Genomic DNA, 21,016 nt, shown 5'->3' with positions numbered 1-21,016 from the left:
AATGTCATCACTCCGCTATAAAACGGTAACCACAGGTTTAAAAATATAACTGCGTGTGTGTGTGTTTGTATGACTAGTCTTGTGAGGACCTCGCACATTTTATACCATACGTAGTGAGGACATTTTTGACAAGTGAGGACCTTTTGGTCGGTCCTCAAATTTTTCATTCTAAAGGCTTCTATACATGCATCTGTTAAAGTTTCAGAGAGGTCCTCACACATTCACCCAAAATTATTTTTTTGGTGTGTATTTTCATTTCACTTGGACACACACACTTTTTACTCACTGTGTGTTTGTTTATGTGTGTGTATGTTTAATGAGGGGAAAAGGTTCATACCACAAGAAGTAAAATTATATTTTAACGAAATTCACCACAGAGGTGAGGACTTTGAATGTACCAATTTTTGACCTTTCGTGAGCCTGACCTTTTGGCCGGTCCTCACAAGTTTTTCATTCTAAACTAAAGGCTTCTAGAGGGTCTATATATGCATCTGTTCAAGTTTCAGAGAGGTCCTCACACATTCACCTAAAATGATTTTTTGGTGTGTAAAAAAGTTCATACCACAAAAAGTAAAGTTATATATTAACCAAATTCACCACAGGGGTGAGGACTTTGAATGTACCCATTCAGAGTCCTCACTCCTGCTGCTATTTCAGTTTCAAGTCCACCTTTTTATTCCTTTCTTTTTAAAGAAGTTGAAGTGGGAAACGAGGTGACATTTAGTGTTCAAATTTAACACTAGTTCTTCTCTAAACTTATCAGCAACGATGGTCCTCACTCCTTACCTGGAGTTATCCGGACCTCACAAAACCTTTGAAACAGGAATGTGTGTGTGTGTGTGGTCATGCGGTTTGGTAGGACAAAAAAAAGTGACAGGAAACAACAGATTTGCTATTGGACATATACTGTATTACACAAATGAAGCCCCTTTTCAAGCAGGGATAGAGAAACACATGCATGCGGATGGAATATAAAAACAGAATACAAAACCTCAGAGGATTTGTTATTTTAAAAAAAAGCCCCGAAACATTTAACAAACATGTTTCCAAAATGTTCTCCCCACTGCAAAAAGACAGTTACATCAAAATACAGATAAAAATATCCCAAAATGTAAGGCACTTTTTTTTGGAGGGGGGGGGGGGTAAGGGTGGGTTGCTTTTTTTCATACATATAAAAGTCATTCTGTCCATCACAGTGTGTTTATTATGGCTTAAAAAAGTCTTCACATTCACCCTCTGAGGTTGACGTTGGCACGATAGTGGTTAGACGATCTGAATTAAGGACTGGTGAAAGCAAAAAAAAAAAAAAAAAAAAGTCTGCAGGATGTTCTTTGAGATAAAAAGCATTTTGAATAAAATAAGAATAAGTGCCTTCAAAACCCGCAAGCTTCAAGTGCTCTTTTGTTTTGTTTCTTTTTCCCACACTGTCACTCATCCCCGATGCAAAACCAAAAAAAAACTTTTTTTTTCTTTTTTTTTGTGGCTTTGGTATCAGGATGGGGACAAAATGGAGGAGCAGCAGGGTAGTAATTCGAGGCTTGAAATGTTACTAAGTCGTGCTGAGGGGATGGCAGGCATGAAATGGGGATGTGGTGTGCGCAAATTGTCCTGGAGAAAGCGAGATTTCACAGGGATTACTGGCGCCCAGCAGCTGGGCCGGCGTACAACCAGGGTGGGGGTGGTGTGGTGGTGTGGGGGGGGGGGACTCGTGTTTGCGTTGCTGACAGATTAGCAGCTTCGCTAAGTGTGTGTGAAATGAGAATGGGGAGGGGCGGGGTGATAAGGCGCGGCGGCGTGTGTGTTTAACACTCACTTTGCTATGTCAACGGTAAGCTGGGCTTCGTGGATGTGACAGCGTGGGGTAATCAAAGCCCTGATTGGCGCTGTGTGATTAATCGGTTTGAATGGAGTGATTAGTCCGAGGGATTCCGAGGGATACGACTGTTTTGTTTTTTTTTTTCAACCTGTTTACGCCGAGCGTGTTCATATGAACAGAGAAATTCATTTTCAAATGCATTGTTGTTTTTCTTACATCAATTGCTGTTAATTACAGGTAACAGCCGACTTACGACCGAATCAACTTACGACCACATGTACTTACGACCACGACCTCCTGACCCTATTTTTAACATTTTAAGAGTGGGAGTTTGCCAGTCATTTAGCCTCCGAGTCTCTATTCAACATTTTGAATGGATTTCGACTTAAGACCATTTTGAGTTATGACCTTTTAGTCGGAACGGAATTCGGTCGTAAGTCGGATGTTACCTGTATAATATAAGGGAAAAGCTGAAAGGAAAAGAATATAATTTATAAGCGCCTTTCAAAACTCTCAAGGTCACTTTACAGTCACAGGTTTCAGTTTTCCTGTGGGTGAGCAGCGGCAGCCACACGCGCCAGCGTTCACTCAACCCGAAAGTAACTCAAATAGATAGAAAGCTAGCTTGTTAGCTAATAGATAGCTAGCGAGCTAGCTAGATAGCTAGCTAGCTATAACTCAAATAGCTAATCGATAGCTAATAGCTAGCTAGATAGCAAATAGAAAGCTAGATAGCTAGCGGGGAAGCTAGATAGCAAATAATAGAGCTTATGTTTTTATAATTATATTATTGTTTATTAATTATATACTCCATTTAAACAAATTTAATCATCTGTTTATTTTTTTTAATGAATTCATCTGTGTTCATATGAACACGCTTGGTGTAAATAGATTCATGTGGGGTTAAAAAAAACATGCGTGTGGGGACAAGATGGCTGGAGTGTAATGAAGTGTTTAAAAGCTCGTCCATTCGTAAATACATTTTCAAGACATCATTTCTCCTCTACAGGATTGCGAGTTGCGAGAGCATAGCAGTCTTCACCCTCGGACCGGTCGCCAATTGATTAAAAGGCATGTATAAAAAAACAGACAATCATTCACAGTCACTAATCAATGGCATCACCCAAAAAAAAATTAGGTGGGGGGGGCTTGTGGCTACCGTGATATGCATACATTCTTGTCATTTGTGCATAAATTCTTCAAAAGTCATTGTTTGTCATATGATCCGCAGTCAGGATTTCATTATAAGCGGCCATTTTGTACACCGCCATCAATGGATCATTCAATCAAATAAAAAAAAAAAACATGTATGCAAATGTGTCTTCCCACTTCTTGACGTTAATTTTCAGCTTAATTTAATACAAATGCGCATTTTTTTTATGTCATGAATCCTGATGGTGGATCATCTGATAAGCAATGACATTTTTGGGTATATTGGAAGAGTCATGATTTTGAGTGTTGTTGACAGTCAGGATGTCTGCATAAAAATCCTTTCATCAAATTAATATAAATGTCATGTGATAGCTTAAAAGAATAGAAGAAAAGTGCACCTGTGTGAAAATGGCAGAAAAAAAAATCACAAATTGATGTAAGGGTAGCCAGATAGTAACCATTGGGCACCACCTAGCTCCGCCCCTAACCCTAACTCCGAACCACATTCACTAAACTGAAACATCCGAAATTTGAGTGTACCACTATGCCATCAGTGACTCCAGAGTAGGAAATTCAAGAAAAGAAAAACTCCCAATGTTTTAAATCCCGGACGATTTGGATAACAAACCCCTGAATTGTGTCCATTTGCTTCTCATAACACGGGTTTAAAGGACAACCGACACCATTTTTTTTTTGTTTACTAACTGACATCAGAAAAACGTTTTATAGCATCTAAAATACCCAAAACACGCAGGCTGATATCTTTAGTCAAATGCAAAACACCAATTAAAATGTCTTAAAGTGTCCCAAAACTGCCACAAAATGAGCTCCGAACTGAAGATATTCCGAAAGTCCCGCCCCCTTGTTCGTGACGTCACTATTGGTCACACACTGCCTTGCTCCAGAATCAAAACAATGGCTTCAGAGAGTTGAGATTGGGAGAAAATGCTTTCTCGTTACTCATCCAGTTATGAATATGATTCAAATAGTTCTGAAGAGGAAAGTATAAATGTTTGGAATCGATTAAAGGAGTCCTTCCGTATCATTTCGAGCCGTCTGGACTCCAATGTAGCGCCGAGAAAATGCACAAGATGGCGCCCAAGCTTCATTGGAAATGGGCTGATTTGTCTGCTGGGAATTTGTGTCAACTAGTATCAAATAGTAGTCTTGGTGCAACACACAACGATTCACCATTGCGTTATTTGTGTTTTTTCTTCTAATTTCGCCACCAACACAGATCAACACGAAGTTTTCAGACGAAAAAAAGTACCCAAAATGCATTGTGTGTCGCTTTCTCCGTCAGGGGCGTTCCAAATGTGACGTCACGTAGGGCATCGTCATCAACTCGAAAACAAGACTTCCTAAATATTCAGCGCGAGTAGCAGTCATTTGAAGTGATTTTACAAATTATGGACGCAACTTGTCCAGATTGTGTCGGTTGTCCTTTAAGGTTTAAAGCTTCTTTGGATATCATCATAATAGAAAAAAAATAAATAATTTTTCAGATTTTTTTTTTAATGCTTTGGCTCAATAGCTTGAATTGTTTTTGGTGTTTTTTTGTTTTTTTTTTGCATACAAACACACATAAATACTGCTTTGAAGCAAGTGTCCCTTTGGTCACAGGATAGATAGCACTTCCGGTAGAGGGCTTCAAAGATTAGAAAAGGCACTTACAGTCGCCATAGTCTGAGGTGCGGACGGGGTGGGGTTTATTTAACTTGAGGTGAACGGCGTCGGAATACTGCGTGCGGCTTTTGAAGACATCTGGCTGGTCTTAGCTGGGTGAGTAGCGATCAATAGCGCGGGCCTCGGAGAGGACCTGTTGCGGTTGGGGCATGGCTTGGCACAGGATGTCCATCTTGTCGTGACCCAGAGCCCCCAGGTGCTCCGACGCCAGTTTGGAGAGCGGGTAGAGACTTTCCATGACCTTGGCGTCGGCCACTAGTTGCTGCTGCGCCTGGAGTAGGAGCTCGTTGGCCTTTTCCTGCTTGAGGCCCAGATGTTCCGCGGCATACTTGCTAAGAGGGTAGATACCCTCGGCAAAATCCAGCTTCAGCTTGCCTTCGCCGGCCACGCCGCCGCCGCCGCTGTGCATCTTCATGTGGCTGATCAGGTTGCGCTGCTGGGCGAACTTTCCTCCGCACACTTGGCACTCGTACGGCTTTTCCCCGGAATGGATGCGCATGTGCTCGGTGAGGCGGTACTGGCGAGTGAAGCGCATGCCGCAAGAGTCGCAGGCGAAGGGTTTGAGGCCAAGGTGGCTGCGCATGTGGCGCGTCATGGTGCCGCGTTGCGTGAACTTCTTGCCGCAGATGCTGCACGGGTAAGGCCGGGTGAGCCAATGGGTCTTTTCGTGCTGCCGCAGAGTCGCCGGGTCCTTGTAGGACTTATCGCAGGAGGAGCAGCGGTACGGGCGGATCATTTCCCCCAAGGGCCCCGGAGCCAAACTCTGGTTGGACTTTGTCTCCAGATGGGAGATGCCTCCCAGGACGGCGGCGGCGGCCAGGCCGTCGTAGCCGTTGGTGCTACTGCTGATGTTCTTGCCGCCATTGCCATTTCCCGGCTCGCTGCCAGAGTTGCCGTAAAGCTCCTCCTCCGTGTGAGTCTCCACGTGAGCGTTAAGCTGCTCTGAGGTCGGGAAGCCCTTGTCGCAAGGGATGCACACGTACAGGTTGTCCCCGTAACTCTCCGGCTCGTACGGGACGTGGAACCTCCCCATGGGTCCGGGTGGCGACGGGCGACCCTCGCTACTGGCCGTCTCCTCGGTGCCCGAGCCGCTTTTGTCGTCCGGTCCTTCGCTTTCCTCCTTGTGATGGTTGTGCCGTCGTTCGCCATTTTCGCCTCCTTCCTCTTCGTCCTCGTCGTCTTCCTCGTCCTCGGCCTCGGCCGCGTACGGCAGCGGCTCGTGTTTTACCCATCGGTAGATGTTGCCGACTTCTCGTCCGGCCTCCCCGACTTCCGTGAGGGTGTCCGGGCTCGGCGGGCACGGGAAGCGCTCGGCGCCCTGCTGTGATCGATGGAGGTGGGGCGGGTGGGGACCGAGTGGTTGCAGGTGCGGAAACGGCGGCGGAGTGAGAGTACTGGTCTGATCCGCCGTCTCCATTTTGTCCGAGGGGAAGGCCCTTCCGTTGGCCCCCCGCGTGGGACTGGCGTGGCCGCTGGGGGTCCCGTCTCTGTCCTCGTCGTTGTGGGTGCTGACCACATGGGACTGCGAGGGGGTGTGCTGAGATTGAGAGTTAGGACTCTTCTTGGAGAGGTCCAAGCCATAGTTCGGGGAGCGGTTCCGCTCCGAACGTAGGCCGAGTTGAGCCGGCAGCACCGACTGAATGGACGGAAAGGCCTGCTGGGGGCCTTGGGTGGAGGTGGGGGCGTACAGCTCGCCGGTATGGATGGCGAGCCGGTGGGGAACCAGATCCTCCAACGGCGGGGGCCGGGGAGCGTGGCTGTTCAGAATCCCCCCACCGGGAGGACACGACTGGATTACAGGAGCGGAAACCCTGTAGCGCCCCCCGCCACCTAACCCCATGGCGCCCATCTTTGCGTACGGCAGGAAGGCGGGAGCGGTGCGAGGTGGGTATTTGCCATTTCTTTTCAGTTTCTTTTTGCACAGAGCTACCAAGTCAAGCAGCTGCAGGTAGCTTGCCGCGGCCAAAACGGCGCCCAGGTTGGGCTCGGTGGGAGAAGCGGGGTCGCCCTCGGTGAGGCGTCCCGTGTAGATGTAGTCCAGAATGACCCGGAAGACTCCGGGACTCACCATCTCGTGGTCAAGGTTGATAAGATTGTCGTGAACCACCAAAGACTTCAAGTAGAGGCTGCTGGCCGCCAGAATGTTCTTGTGCGCCCGGAAGAGGGCATTTTGCACCACGATGATGACATCGCAGAGGAATCCTTTGGTGCGCTGGCTGTTGAGCTGCAGGAGGAGCTCCCGAGCGTGACTTGGTACTTCCATGGCATCCAGCATCGTCTTCAGTCCGCCACCTACAGACGGAGAGGTGCGAGATGTCATGTTGGGGATTTGAAAAATAGACCTTCTACGCAGGTGCGCCTTATATGTGAAGTAACATTGAACCACAAGTCTCTCAACTACTGTCAGCAGCCACGACTATTTCCCCCTGTAAAAATAGTGCGTAGCCCTTAATGTAGCGCCTTATAATGTGGTGTGCCTCATATTTAATAATACATTTCATTTATAAGCACATTTCAACACTCTCGCGGTCACTTTACAGTCACAGGATAAGTTTTTCTGTGGGTGAGCAGCGACAGCCACACACGCCAGCGTTCACTCAACCCGGAAGTAACTCAACTAGATAGAAAGCTAGCTAGCTAGATAATAGATAGCTAATAGACATCTAGCTAGATAGTTAACTAGATAGCTATCTACCTTTATAGCTAATAGATAGCTATCTAGCTATCTAGCTATATAGCTAACTAGATAGCTAGCTAGCTATATCACAAATAGATAGCAAATCAAGAGAAAATAGATAGCAAATAGATTTTGGAAAACTTTTATATCTCTATATTCTATTTAGAAAACCTTTTCTTTCATTGAAGGTGCGCCATATTGTCCGGTGCGCCTTGTATAAGGAAAAAGTTAGAAAATACACCATTCATTGGGGGTGCGCCTTATACTTTGATGCACCTTATAGACTGGAAATCTCAAGGTCACTTTACAGTCACAGGATAGGTTTTTCTGTGGGTGAGCAGCGACAGCCACACGCGCCAACGTTCCCCCGCAAGTAATTCAAATAGATAGCAAGCTAGCTAGATAATAGATAGCTAATAGATATCTAGCTACATAGCTAACTAGATAGGTATCTAGCTATGTAGCTGATAGATAGATAGATAGATAGATAGATAGATAGATAGATAGATAGATAGATAGATAGATAGATAGATAGATAGATAGCCAAAATATATCTAGCTAGCTAGCAAGCTATTTAGCTAATAGATAGTAAATAGATAGAAAATAGATTTTGGAAAACTTTTATAGCTTTCTATTTAGAAAACCTTTTCATTCATTGAAGGTGTGCCTTATAGGAAATACAACATACATACATAAAAAAATACAACGTTCTTCATATATCGGAAAATACGGTACATGAAGTCAAAAGACCAAAGACCAGGTACCAGTTCATCGCAAGGCACATGTGGTCAAACAAGTATTCAGATTTACTTTCACAACAATTAACATTTTTGTGTGTGTGTGTGTGTGTATTCAGTTAACCAGCCATGTATGTTTCTGGAATGTGATTCCAAGAGACCCGCTCAACTGTGAAGAACAAGTGCTAACCAACAATCTTCTGCCAAAATCAAACACAAGAACAGAGACACTTGGAGCCTGGAGGCCCCTCTCGCTCACATCTCAACAGCATGGGCAGAAATCTCCACATTTTTAACTCGGCGACGGACCGGCCACATGTCACAACACAAGAGACAAAGTGAGTCACAAAGCTACATTTCACGTATAAAAGTAATTAATCTGCGGTTGCGCTAAATTCACTGGCGGAATTGTTCGACATATGTCAGCGGTCGTGTCAATTGTGAAGCAAAACAAGCAGGCTGCGGCGCGACAGTTTGAGAAACGCATACCGGGGGTCACTGAAAGCTAGCTAGGTGAGCACCGCCGCTGCGTTTCTCATCATGAGGGAGAAAAAAAAAAAACAGGTCCCTAATGCGTTCGCTTCCTCTACAGCGTCCGTAATGTGAGAGCTGTAAAGACCCCACACCTTTCTGTGGATGAGCAGCGGCAGCCACACGCACCGGCGTTCACTCAAGCCGGAAGTAACTCAAATAGATAGAAAGCTAGCCAGCTAGCTAATAGATACAGTAGTAATAATAATACATTTGATTACTAAGCGCCTTTCAAAACTCTCAAGGACACTTTACAGTCACACGATCGGTTTTTTTTCTGTGGGTGAGCAGCGGCAATCACACGCGCCGGCGTTCGCTCAACCCGAAAGTAAATTTCTCCACTGCGAGACTAATAAAATCTAATCCAATCCAAAATGGCCACCCCGTGACTGATAAAAATGGCTGGCTCAATAAATATCTAACAAACACATGATTAACATGAACGCTTATTTAGACTAATAAGTGTGCATCCAACTTTATTGGCAAGACATTTTCTGACAAAACTTCCCTTTTTTATACATCAATTGCGACTTATGTTCTTTCACTGTTTGCATTTTCTCATAAAGTTATAAGTCATAGACGTTATCTACATACATAGGTCACCCACCACAAGAGCAATTGTGGTTTTTTTCCACTATACCATCGAAGAAACTTAAAATTTACTGTCAATTTATGTTAGATGGCGCAATGCGTCACGCTGTTTTAAGTCCCCCGGGGATCCAATGCACACACAGGCAAACATTCCGGCACACTCAAAGATCACCACTCCTCTCCTCCATTGGGCCGAAAGTAAAGTACATCACGCATGAAACATGACATCTCGGTTCCAGTCGAGGCATCTGAGGACAGTTTACAATACAAAGTGATCCTTGTGGGGCTTTTTCTCTGGCTGCTGATGGGAGCACGAGCGAGTCGATAAATAAATATCGCGTCACATTCTTCCCTTGTGGTGGGACAGAGAAAATGAAGTGTGAGGCACTAAAAAGTTACACAAAGCTTTGGTTATGCGGTATGGTTCTGATTATGTTGATTGTTTAGCATCACAATAGGTGGGGAGGAGCGCAAATAAAAAGTAATTTGCAGTCACAATAAACATAAAAGGCTAAGAAAATATTTTTGTGAAGGGGGAGGGGAGGAAAAAAAAATCAGCTTCAATTCAAAGTAATGACGTGGCTACGACACAATACATATGAAAAGCGAAGGGATGTCAAAAAATAACGGAGACGTTTACAATTTAGAAATGGGTTTCATTGTAAAGTGATACATCGGTTTACGAACCCCTTGGCTGACGAACTTTTTGGTTTACGAATGTTAAATTTATGAACATTTTACCTTGGCATACGAACTTTTTTCATACATGGAGCTGCCTTAATGAGTGATGTGTCTTTCGCGAACGAGCCCGTTCTTCTAAGAACAAAATGGCGGCCGACTGTTTTGGTCCTCTATTCCTTGCCCCCAGTCTTCGGTTAAAGCCACGTGATTGGTCAAGAATGCAGGAGTCAGGGGAGGTGGTTTAAACATCAAAACATCACTTTGAACACCGACAATACCCTGTCTGTAAGATAAGAATCTGTTTTAAATTAGATATCAAGTAGACGGGATGAACTTAATACAACTATCTTTAAACATCGTTTTGTTTTTTTCTTGGACTTCCTGACACGTCACACCCTATACGTCACATCCTGTCCGTCTTTTATAAAGGCTCTCCCAACACGTCTATCTCTCTCTCTCTCTGTCCCTCCTCAACCGACCTCACAATGTCCCTGCTGTCTACAAGATTAAAATAACTTATTCTGTTCAACACTTTGGTTCCTGCTGATTTTAGCATCCCACTTCTAACACCCTGAAGAGCCATGAACCAGGGACGAACGATCATTTTTAACCCATCGCAGATGACAGTGAGAAAGTTTCAACTTTTGATAGTTCAAAGGCAGAGTGTAGACTGCAAGGATAAAATATCCCATCAACCAGGCTCCACAAACAACCCGCACAAGCCATCTGTTCACTTGATGCAACCAAAACAGAACACAAATGATGAGGAACTAGTTAAAATTATCGCAGAGAAAGCACCTACAAGGGATCATTCTCCAATTTCTCCACTGCGAGACTAATAAAGGCAAATCCAATCCAATTCCTCAAGATGGTAAAAGAAGAAGGTTACGTTCCTCATCAAGTGTTTAATGCTGATGAAACCGGCCACTCCATTCCATCAAGCCATCAACGACCATCACAAAGGTAAATAAAATGACTTTATTATACAGTACAGTTTATATATTTCATTCTAATACATAGCACAATTATTACACACAAAATAAGGTATATTTTGTGTATTTTAAGGCTGAGAAAATTAGAAAGTAGAAAATTATGTTTTATGGGGACCTGGGAACGGATTATTCTCATTTTAATGGTTTCCTATGTGAAATTATTTTTTGGGATACACACTTTTCACCTTACACACTCTGGGAACCAATTCAGTTCCTAAGCCAAGGTATCACTGTACAACATGAATCAAACGTTAAAATATCATAAAAGAGGACAAGGATTCATTCCAGCTGGGGTTGAAAACAAAAATGTGTGAAAGGAACTAATTTGACATCACGCTCCATCTTTTTCCCAAGCTGTCATTTTGAGCGTTTCCACTTCTGCTTTCCATTACAGGGCCTTCATATTTTAACATCAATTTTCAGCCGCCATCGCATCAAAAACCAAGTAAGTTCACATTTACCCCTTTGGTGAACTCTCACAGTCAAGTGACGACACACGGCGGCCGAAGCCTTTACTGCCTGAGCACAAAAAAAAAAATATATATATATATATATATATATATATATATATATAAATCCTTTTTAATTTTAAAGCACCCTGAATGTAACCATTACATGAATAATTTGTTTAAAAGCATGCAAAATTACAACATTAAATGCATGAAGTGTACATTTAACGCTGTAAATGTTCCTATGGAGGCACGTTAGCTTCACCTTAAGTCCAATGTAGTGAAATAAATAAAAAAAAAAATAGGTGAACTCAATAAACTAAATTGGGGTATGTTTAAAATTAGCTGTCCCGCATTTTCGACAACTAAAGAAGAATTTTCAGATCTATTTTCTCCTTTTATTGCGACTCAACTTCAAACCTGAGGTTAAAAAAAACCTAGCTAATTGTTTTAGCGTAAACAAACTGTTTTGCTAACTTCTACTTTTGACACATTTTTTAAGAATTTACAGTTTAAAAGTTGTTCCAACTTAAATTATTGTGTTTAGTCGCAGACAAACACCTTTTTTAAACAGCATGTCTTTAAAACATGTAGTAACTAAATTGGGGCATGTTTAAAATGAGCTTTCCCGCATTTTCAACGACTAAAGAAGAATGTTCAGATGAAAAAACAACCTAGCTAATTGTTTTAGCGCAAACAAGCTGCTCTGCTAACTTCTCCTTTTAATGGCATAATGTCTTTAAAAGATAGCGCTGGGCTTCCTTTGACAAAAGCAAAATTAGCTTTCCCGCATTTTCATCGATTAATGAAGAAGCATGTTAGCTTCACCTTAAGTCCAATGTAGTGAAATAAATAAATTAAAATTAGGTGAACTCAATAAGGCAACAAAACTAAATTGGGGCATGTTTAAAATTAGCTTTCCCGCATTTTCAACAACTAAAGAAGAATTTTCAGATCTAATTTCTCCTTTTATTGTGGCTCAACTTTAATCCTGAGGTTAAAACAAACCTAGCTAACTGTTTTAGCGCTAACAATCTATTTTGCTAACTTCTACTTTTGACATATTTTCAATAATTTACAGTTGCTGTAATTGACACTGCTGTGCTTCTTTCGACAGTTACAAAATGAAATGCAGGAAGTGTACATTTAACGCTGTAAATGTTCTTATGGAGCAACAACTACAGCATGTTAGCTTCATCTAAAGTCCAATGTAGTGAAAAATAAATACATAAATAAGTAGATAAACTCAACAAACTAATTTGGGGCATGTTTAAAATTAATTTTCCAACTAAAGAAGAATTTTCAGATCTAATTTCCCCTTTTATTGTGGCTCAACTTCAAACTTGAGGTTTAAAAAAAACCTAGCTAATGGTTTTTAGCGCAAACAAGCTGTTTTGCTAACTTCTACTTTTGACATATTTTTCAATCATTTCAAGTTGTTCCAACTAAAATGACTATTTTTAGTCATAAACAAACACCTTTTTTTTAAACAGCATAATGTCTTTAAAAGATACCTCTGCGCTTCTTTTGACAAAAGCTAACTGTACTTTAAATGTGTAACATCACAGCGCTACAAGGCAACCTCCCCTCACTCCCCCGCCTGCTCGTTTCAAAGATTACCGAAAGGTGAAAAGGTCATGCCTCAGTCATATCACCAAAGCGCATCAAAGTCAACTTCCTGTCTGTTTGCGTTGAGAAAAAAAATTAATAAATAAAAATCCTCACATCACCGTAGTAGAAAACGCTGACAAAATCATAACCGGAATCTGATTAGTTAAGATATAAGTCACAATAGCATCAGATTGATCACATTGCCCCCACACACTAAACAAAATGCAGTTTTAACACATATTTTCATCACAGCACGAGGCCTAATTTCTCAAAATGTCTTTTTCACTCCCCAAAAAAGAATAACGGCAACTCCGTACTGTACTCGTGTACTAATGAGACATGTCAACAGTGCGCAAGGGGGACGCTGACAAATCAAATCCTCCGGCTGTCAGCGGACAAGCAAGAAATTAAGACGGAAATTATGACAGGGAAATCAGAGTGCGGCGAACTATTCACAACACACATATAAACACACACACACACGCTGGCATTTTAGTTTGAAACCTTAATAGAAAAGCAAAAGAAAAAAAAAACGACAAAATGTCAAACGTAGTGGCGTATGTATGCTATAAAACAGCAAAATACGTACATAAATAAAGGCCAAATGTTGAACATGGTTATTTTTATGGATTTGTGTTCTACTTTGATATATAAGCATGAAAAGATGGAAAAACTATATTTCTTCATAACTAAAAAGTGTGTAGATATTTTATTGTTTTTTCTTAAGGGTTACATACTAATCGATTTGAATGTTTTGTTGGTTAAAAAAAAAGACATATGGGAACACGTCATTTTTGCACTCGGATTGGCATGTGAGGACATTATTACTTTATTTTAATGTTACAGATAAAAAACAAATCATTTGCACATGGTCATTTTTACACTATGAGTGATACGAAAATGTTTTTTTTTTCTCTATTTCAGTATACGTAGGATCACCTTTAATGCGCTTATATGTGATGTGGGACACATTTTTATTTTATTTCACGACATTTATTTAGCGACACATGATAACACTTTTTTTTTGATAATTTGAACACATTAAGTCCAACTAATCAAAAAAAGGTCATTTTTCAGTACTTGTACACAGACGTGTGATTGTCATCATTTTCTTCAACTACAACTTTAAATCTAGAACACTATATTCCATTAATCTGTATTATCTATACATCTTATATTAACTATAACTATATGAATCTATATTAAATCGATTATATGATCTTTATGTATGATGTATGTGAAATACAGCATCGATAAAGATCACTTTAAATAATTGTCAACATTTTTTGAGACAGCAATTTTGTGATACAGAATGAGTGACCAATTTATATACATTTTTACGCATCCTGCATGCAATTGGGGATGTCATTTACTTTAAAAACACAAACTGTCTTTCAACTTACTGTACGGGTCAGGAGCAGTTTTGTTCTTCAAAATGTCTGCTTTATACATAAATAAAAGGTTTCTTAATAGACAAAGATCACTTTAGATAATTACTCCAAAGCCAAAAGATGAATAAAAATGGGGTAAACGATTGTTTAACCCTTTGTGACTGAAATCCTTTTTAGATAATTCTTATCATACTTCAAAGACTGAACACTGTTTAAAACAGGCACATTTGATTTGAAGTTGAACATGCTTTTTAAATAACTGTAAAAAAAACGACAATTGTGGAGACAGTTTTAAGCGGCTAGCATTGTGAACTTTTATGTTATCATGTTGTTTGATGGAAATCGTTTTATACATACCTTAAAACCCCAAATGGTCAAAAAAATTGCCTCGCTACACATACAATCGCAAATTTCTGAAAATGTGAAAACAGCAGCGTTGGTTGGCGCACTTTTATTTCCTTGCATTTTTTTTCCAGAACTAAAAAAAAACAACAAAGCTTACGGCAAGCATACTTTTAAAGGCAAAGACGTGCTAACCGTTACATAAGAGTGCCTTGACTTTAATGACGATGTTTTCTTTTTCTCTTTTATTTTCACTCTAAGGGGTCGCAAATCTATAAAAATAGGGTGGCGGAGGAGGAGGAGGGGGGTTCCGTTTATCTGCATGGAGACAGGTTGAAACAGGTGGAGGAGGAAATCGTATAGAAATTCACGAGAAAACAAATACTTTTGTTGCGTGATAGAACATTTCAAAAAAAAGCTTGTGAATTGCAAGTGTCCTGTCTTACCTGCATGCCCGATGTCTGCTGCCATCCCATCCGAGTCTGCCTCTATGATCATGTCAGCAGGCTGCTGCAGTCATATCTGACGTCCCGAGTGCCAGCCTCCACTCAACCATGCCAGCGTCCTTTTCACCAGCTCTTTTTTATCATTATTAATTGATACGAAGGCTCTCGTCGGCTGGCTCACGTCGTTCTTCCCACCCACTTTTCTCTCTCTCTTTCTCTTTCTGTCTCTCGCTCCCCTTTTTTCTTTTCTGCCCCTCCTCTCTTTTTCTCATCCCCTCCTATCCATACCCAAAAAAAGCATCAGTTTCCTCCCGTTTTTTTTCTCTTCTTCGCCCTCTTCTACTAATTTCCTCTGCTATTTTGGAGCGGCAATAACGCACACTCGGAACGACGACGGTGATGATAATGGTGCCTCTGTGAGTTCGCTTCTAGTGTGATGTCAGTCTATAATAAAAAAAGCAAGAAGGTAACGCGGAGGGCAGGAACTTCGGTTGACCCTAACTTGAACTTGCGCACGCGCATCGTCTTAAAGGCACAGGCAGCTCGTGTCGCTCCTTTCCTTTCTCGGTGAGACAAGGAGGAGCATTCAAATGCTGATGATGAGTTTTCGGAAAATGACTATACTGGTATACTTGTCAGCTTATCCGTTTTCCCGTATTTTATGCGTTTTTTTATAATTTCAAATAATGTACGGCGCACTACATTTTTTAAAAATGTGAACCGATCTTACAAAGACTATGTATGTTGGCTCAAATCCAGTTTGTCTCAACTGTTGGTAGTTGACCAGCAAAAGTAACGAGCAAAAGTAATCCTCAATGGTATATTTTTATTAATGCTGTGTACGGTCGGATTGATTGAAAGGCATAATGTGCGCATGCGCAGTAAACTCTGCATTTCCGCTTGTTAGCCTTTTTAATCATTTAAACTAATGTTCGGCGTACGGGTACGTTAACAGCAATTTTTAATCAGAGAAAGCTTGATGTGTCCCTGTGTGTAATTATGTCTTTACTTTACACATTAGGGGTTTTTAGATTCGTTTTCATTCCTGATTGTTGTCCTAAAGAGTTCGATATTTCTCCACAGTCCCATAGCACATATCGATTTTGCTCTGCATTGTAAGAACTATAGCATCGTAATAACAAGAGCATAGCTATAACGTTTCAGGGGGAAAATCCACCTGTTGCAGAGCCTAACCTTTACAAATCGTGATATAATTTGACCAATTACTTTAGTAATTGTTTTATGGTTATTATGGAGGCATTGGTGTGCCCCCCACGCTCGCAGCATTAGCTTTTTTTGGACGGTCAACTGTCCGAAAACATTTGGGATACATTCTCACCTCGCGACTTTCGTGAGGAAAGGATGAGAAATATGTTTATAATTATTATTGTGACACAAACCAGATTCGCCGATAGAGAATCAGCCCAAAAAATCAGTACGAAAAGTTTACGTGCACCCCTGATTAAAAAAAAAACATTCGCTGACAAGTGTAACTGACGTCAAAAAATAGTGAAAACATATTTTTAATGCTTTCACTCAAAAAATCGTATGAAAACAACAAACAATAACAATTGGCAGTATATGTTATTTTAATTTTGAAAGAAAATGGTGAGGAGTGGCGAATACTGTAAACAGACGCTGTTTTCAGTCATGTTTTTTCGCCCAATGAGTTATTGGGAAAAAATCGTGGAGAAAATCATATTGGATTAGAATGTTTTACCGTTTTGTTTATAAACAGTCGTCTAACATAAAATTAATTATGACAAGTTACTGACACTTGTGATCGACTTGTTTTGTCTAGGTCCGCTCGGGCCAACAGACGCCTGACACTTTACGCTCCACAGCGTCACTCTGTGGCCTAAAGGCGTAACAGCAGGCGCAGCATATTAAACTGGGCAGAAATGTAATAATAATAATACATTTCATTTCCAAGCGCCTTTCAAAACTCTCAAGGACACTTTACAGTCACATTTCTTCTGTGGGTGAGCAGCGGCAGCCACACGCGCCAGCGTTCTCACTCAACCTGGAAGTAACATAAAATGATCATCATTACTCAATAATAATAATAATAATAATAATAATAATAATAATAATAATAATAATAATACAGTTTGATGTACAGAGCCTATATTGTTTTTTTTTATACTAAATCAATAAACAAACATTGAAGTGGTGGGGTGGACATTGACGATGTTTTGGGGTAAAGTAAATAAAAACAGTGATAATACTAATAATAATAGTGATGATAATGATCAATGCTAAATCATCAAAGAACGTCTAAATACACTCCACTTTAGGAGGATATTTGCTTTTAATAAATGTATTTTTTATTGTATAGAGTCATCTGATTTACGTGTTTGGGGGATACGCAATTTAAAGTGTCCAAAAACGACTTCAAAATAAAACCGGAAATGGCCAGTTTCAGAAGGTCCCGCCCCCTTGTTCGTGACGTCACGCCAAGACGTCTTGCCTTGCTCCAGAATCAAAACAATGGCTTCAGATAGTTCAGATTGGGAGAAGATGCTTTCTTGTTACTCATCCAGTTATGAATATGATTCAAATAGTTCTGAAGAGGAAAGCATAAATGTTTGCAATCGATTAAAGGAGTCCTCCCATCTCAATTCGAGCCATCAATGGCATCTGGACTGAAATGTAGTGTCCCAGAAAATGCACCAGATGGCTCCTAAGCTCCGTTGGAAATGGGCTGATTTGTCTCCTGGGAATTTGTGTCAACTAGTATCAAATAGTAGTCTTGGTCCAACACACGATTCACCATCGCGTTATTTATCTGTTTTCCTTCTAATTTTGCCATCAACACCAAGTTTTCAGACCAAACAAAGTACCGCAAAATGCATTGTGTGTCGCTTTTTCTCGGTCAGGGGCGTTTCCTCCGTGACGTCACGTGGGGATTGTCATCAACTCGAAAAAAAGACTTTCTGAATATTCAGCGCGAGTCTTAAAAGGTAAAATCTAGCTATATGCAGTGGAATCTTTGTAAAATACGCTCAGTAGAAGTCATTTGAAGTGATTAAAAAATATATAGACACAACATGTTGTCCTTTAAATAAATGTCTATCACAATATACACACCAAACTACATTACTTTTGAATAATTATTTAGCTTATATTTTCTCAAATCTTTCCTGTACTTGGGATTCAAGTTGACAATTTCAACACGTGTGATGAAATGGAAGCCTAATACCCTAACATCACTTTCTCTTGCTTTTTACACTACACACTTAGCAGAGGTCACGACCTCTTATAAACATAGACTCTGCCTGAGATTTCAATCTGCTCAGTGTCAAGCGCTCGGCTTGATGGGGAAGGACTAGAGCTGATTAAATGTCTCATTTTTCAACCACGGAACGGCTCGTTCATTAGTGCGCCTTTGTTTTGTTTTGATGGCAACAGCATGCGATAATGTCACAAAAGGGCCCCCAGTGGTTTCCTCTGGGCGGTTGATCCCGGTTTCAAGGTGCTGGCGCGCTGCTGCGCGGAAGTGATCCGCAGCACCCCCGAGTCGCCCGGGCCGAGTAAGGGACGAGCGCATTGTCTTGGGCTTCCATGTTCCCCTGATGAACTGCTGATAACCTGGCAGACAGACATGGAGTGGCCTGGAGAACGCATACGCGCCATGGAGGATGTGATTTTTTTTTTCATTTTTTATTTTTTTCATCCAAGGTCCAAAATAGTTTCCACAGCCAGCATGACAAAAGCTGTCACATAGATTGTCTTGCGTGGATCCTGACTGTCTTTTCTATTTGCAGTGGCAACGTTTTTGCGATACGCACTTTTCGCCTTACACGCTCTGTTTTGGTCCTCTTTGGCTTAGAAAAATTAGAAAGTAGAAAATTATGTTTTATGGGAACCTGGGAACAGATTATTCTCATTTTAATGGTTTTCTATGGGGAATTAATTTTTGGGATACACACTTTTCGCCTTACACGCTCTGTTTTGGTCCTCTTTGGCTTAGAAAAATTAGAAAGTAGAAAATTATGTTTTATGGGAACCTGGGAACGGATTATTCTCATTTTAATGGTTTTCTATGGGGAATTAATTTTTGGGATACACACTTTTCGCCTTACACGCTCTGTTTTGATCCTCTTTGGCTTAGAAAAATTAGAAAGTAGAAAATTATGTTTTATGGGAACCTGGGAACGGATTATTCTCATTTTAATGGTTTTCTATGGGGAATTAATTTTTGGGATACACACTTTTCGCCTTACACGCTCTGTTTTGGTCCTCTTTGGCTTAGAAAAATTAGAAAGTAGAAAATTATGTTTTATGGGAACCTGGGAACGGATTATTCTCATTTTAATGGTTTTCTATGGGGAATTAATTTTTGGGATACACACTTTTCGCCTTACACGCTCTGTTTTGATCCTCTTTGGCTTAGAAAAATTAGAAAGTAGAAAATTATGTTTTATGGGAACCTGGGAACGGATTATTCTCATTTTAATGGTTTTCTATGGGGAATTAATTTTTGGGATACACACTTTTCGCCTTACACGCTCTGTTTTGGTCCTCTTTGGCTTAGAAAAATTAGAAAGTAGAAAATTATGTTTTATGGGAACCTGGGAACAGATTATTCTCATTTTAATGGTTTTCTATGGGGAATTAATTTTTGGGATACACACTTTTCGCCTTACACGCTCTGTCTGGGAACCAATTGAGTTCGTAAGCCAAGGTATCACTGCATATTCCCCCCCCCCAAAAAAAAAAAAACACGTTCCTTTGCAAAATCAAGGCTTATCAAGTGTTTATGTACTCATTTGATTATTGAGGCCAAGGAATGAAAAGAAATTAATTCCACAATCAAGCTTTCCCCCCTCCCCCAACTCTGTGATAGGGGGAAAAAAAGTATATGAAAAACTGCGTCTAATTGTTTGTGTGCCTTTTGAGTGCAGCTGTTGTCTTTGCAGACTTTATCTAACATATCAATCAGCCTCCTGAGGCCTGTGCTGGACTTTATACTTGTCAAAACAGAATTTTAGTCATCCATATTCTGGCACTAATAAACCCCAAACAGTTGAACTTTTTATGAACTGGAGGAGAAGGATTTTTTATTTTTTTTTAAACCACTAAATTACTGGTTGTAAGCAATAATTGGGTTACCACTGCAAGCGCCAGGGATGATGAGCGTCCCATACAGGGCAGCTTTCCATGCAGAAGAGCAACCAAAAAAAAAAAATGGAGATTAGACAGGGTCTGTGTGGATCAACACTAAATTACACAACATTCCTGTTTCAGGCCCTCGCCGTGCGCAGGTTCGGCTCTACGAGAAGATCAAGTGGAAAAGGAGCTTTTTCACGTAGACGTCTGGGAGCAGAAACGCCGCAGAACCCCCCACTGGCCTTTATCGTCATGCGACGCAGACGCACGGTAGGGGGCTTGACACGACGCAGGATGCTTCACGTGTAAACTTAAAGGACAACCGACGCCAAATTGTGTCCGTAATTTGTAAAATGACTTCAAATGACTTCGACTGAGCGTATTTTACAAAGATTCCACCACATATAGCGATGTTTTACGTTTTAAGACTTGCGCTGAATATTCAGGAAGTCTTGTTTTTGAGTTGACGATACCTACCGTGACGTCACGGTAGGTATCGTCACTGACCGAGAAAGCGACACACAATGCATTTTGGGTACTCTCTTTGTTCTGAAAATTTTTTGTTCCGAAATTAGAAGGAAAACACATAAATAACGCCATGGTGAATCGTTGTGTGTTGCACCAAAACTACTATTTGATACCAGTTGACACAAATTCCCAGGAGACAAATCAGCCCATTTCCAACGGAGCTTAGGCGCCATCTTGTGCATTTTCTGGGCGCTACATTGGAGTCCAGACAGCTCAAATTGATACGGGAGGACTCCTTTAATCGATTGCAAACATTTATGCTTTCCTCTTCGGA

General features: G+C 41.0%; 1 protein-coding gene and 1 long non-coding RNA gene across 3 annotated transcripts in view; one reads left to right on the top strand and one right to left on the bottom strand.

Annotated features, from left to right (window-relative positions):
• Positions 1 to 15,488, bottom strand: part of hic1 (hypermethylated in cancer 1) — a 54,589-nt gene extending 39,101 nt beyond the window's left edge. Inside the window, exons 1-2 of one of the 2 annotated variants that reach the window (XR_016117105.1) lie at positions 15,103 to 15,488; positions 4,643 to 6,946 (exon numbers count right to left, since the gene is read on the bottom strand). Coding sequence is in view for 1 of the 2 variants with exons in the window: in XM_089013219.1 (XP_088869345.1) it covers positions 4,743 to 6,946; positions 15,103 to 15,154 (2,256 nt within the window). In the remaining variant the exon portion in view is untranslated. Of the gene's footprint in view, positions 1 to 3,228; positions 6,947 to 15,102 lie in introns of those variants that run through there. The other variant, XM_089013219.1, reaches the window with a different exon arrangement.
• On the top strand, positions 866 to 20,726 carry LOC148888670 (uncharacterized). The gene is made up of 4 exons (XR_016117127.1): positions 866 to 2,887; positions 8,188 to 8,406; positions 11,258 to 11,308; positions 20,353 to 20,726. It is a non-coding gene; the product is annotated as an uncharacterized LOC148888670 (long non-coding RNA).
• Positions 20,727 to 21,016: the final 290 nt, after the last annotated feature.

Source organism: Hippocampus bargibanti, linkage group LG14 (assembly GCF_051943395.1).
Source record: "Hippocampus bargibanti isolate YZ-2025 linkage group LG14, ASM5194339v1, whole genome shotgun sequence".
Lineage (NCBI taxonomy): Eukaryota > Metazoa > Chordata > Actinopteri > Syngnathiformes > Syngnathidae > Hippocampus > Hippocampus bargibanti.
This window is presented reverse-complemented; position numbering and strand designations above follow the sequence as displayed.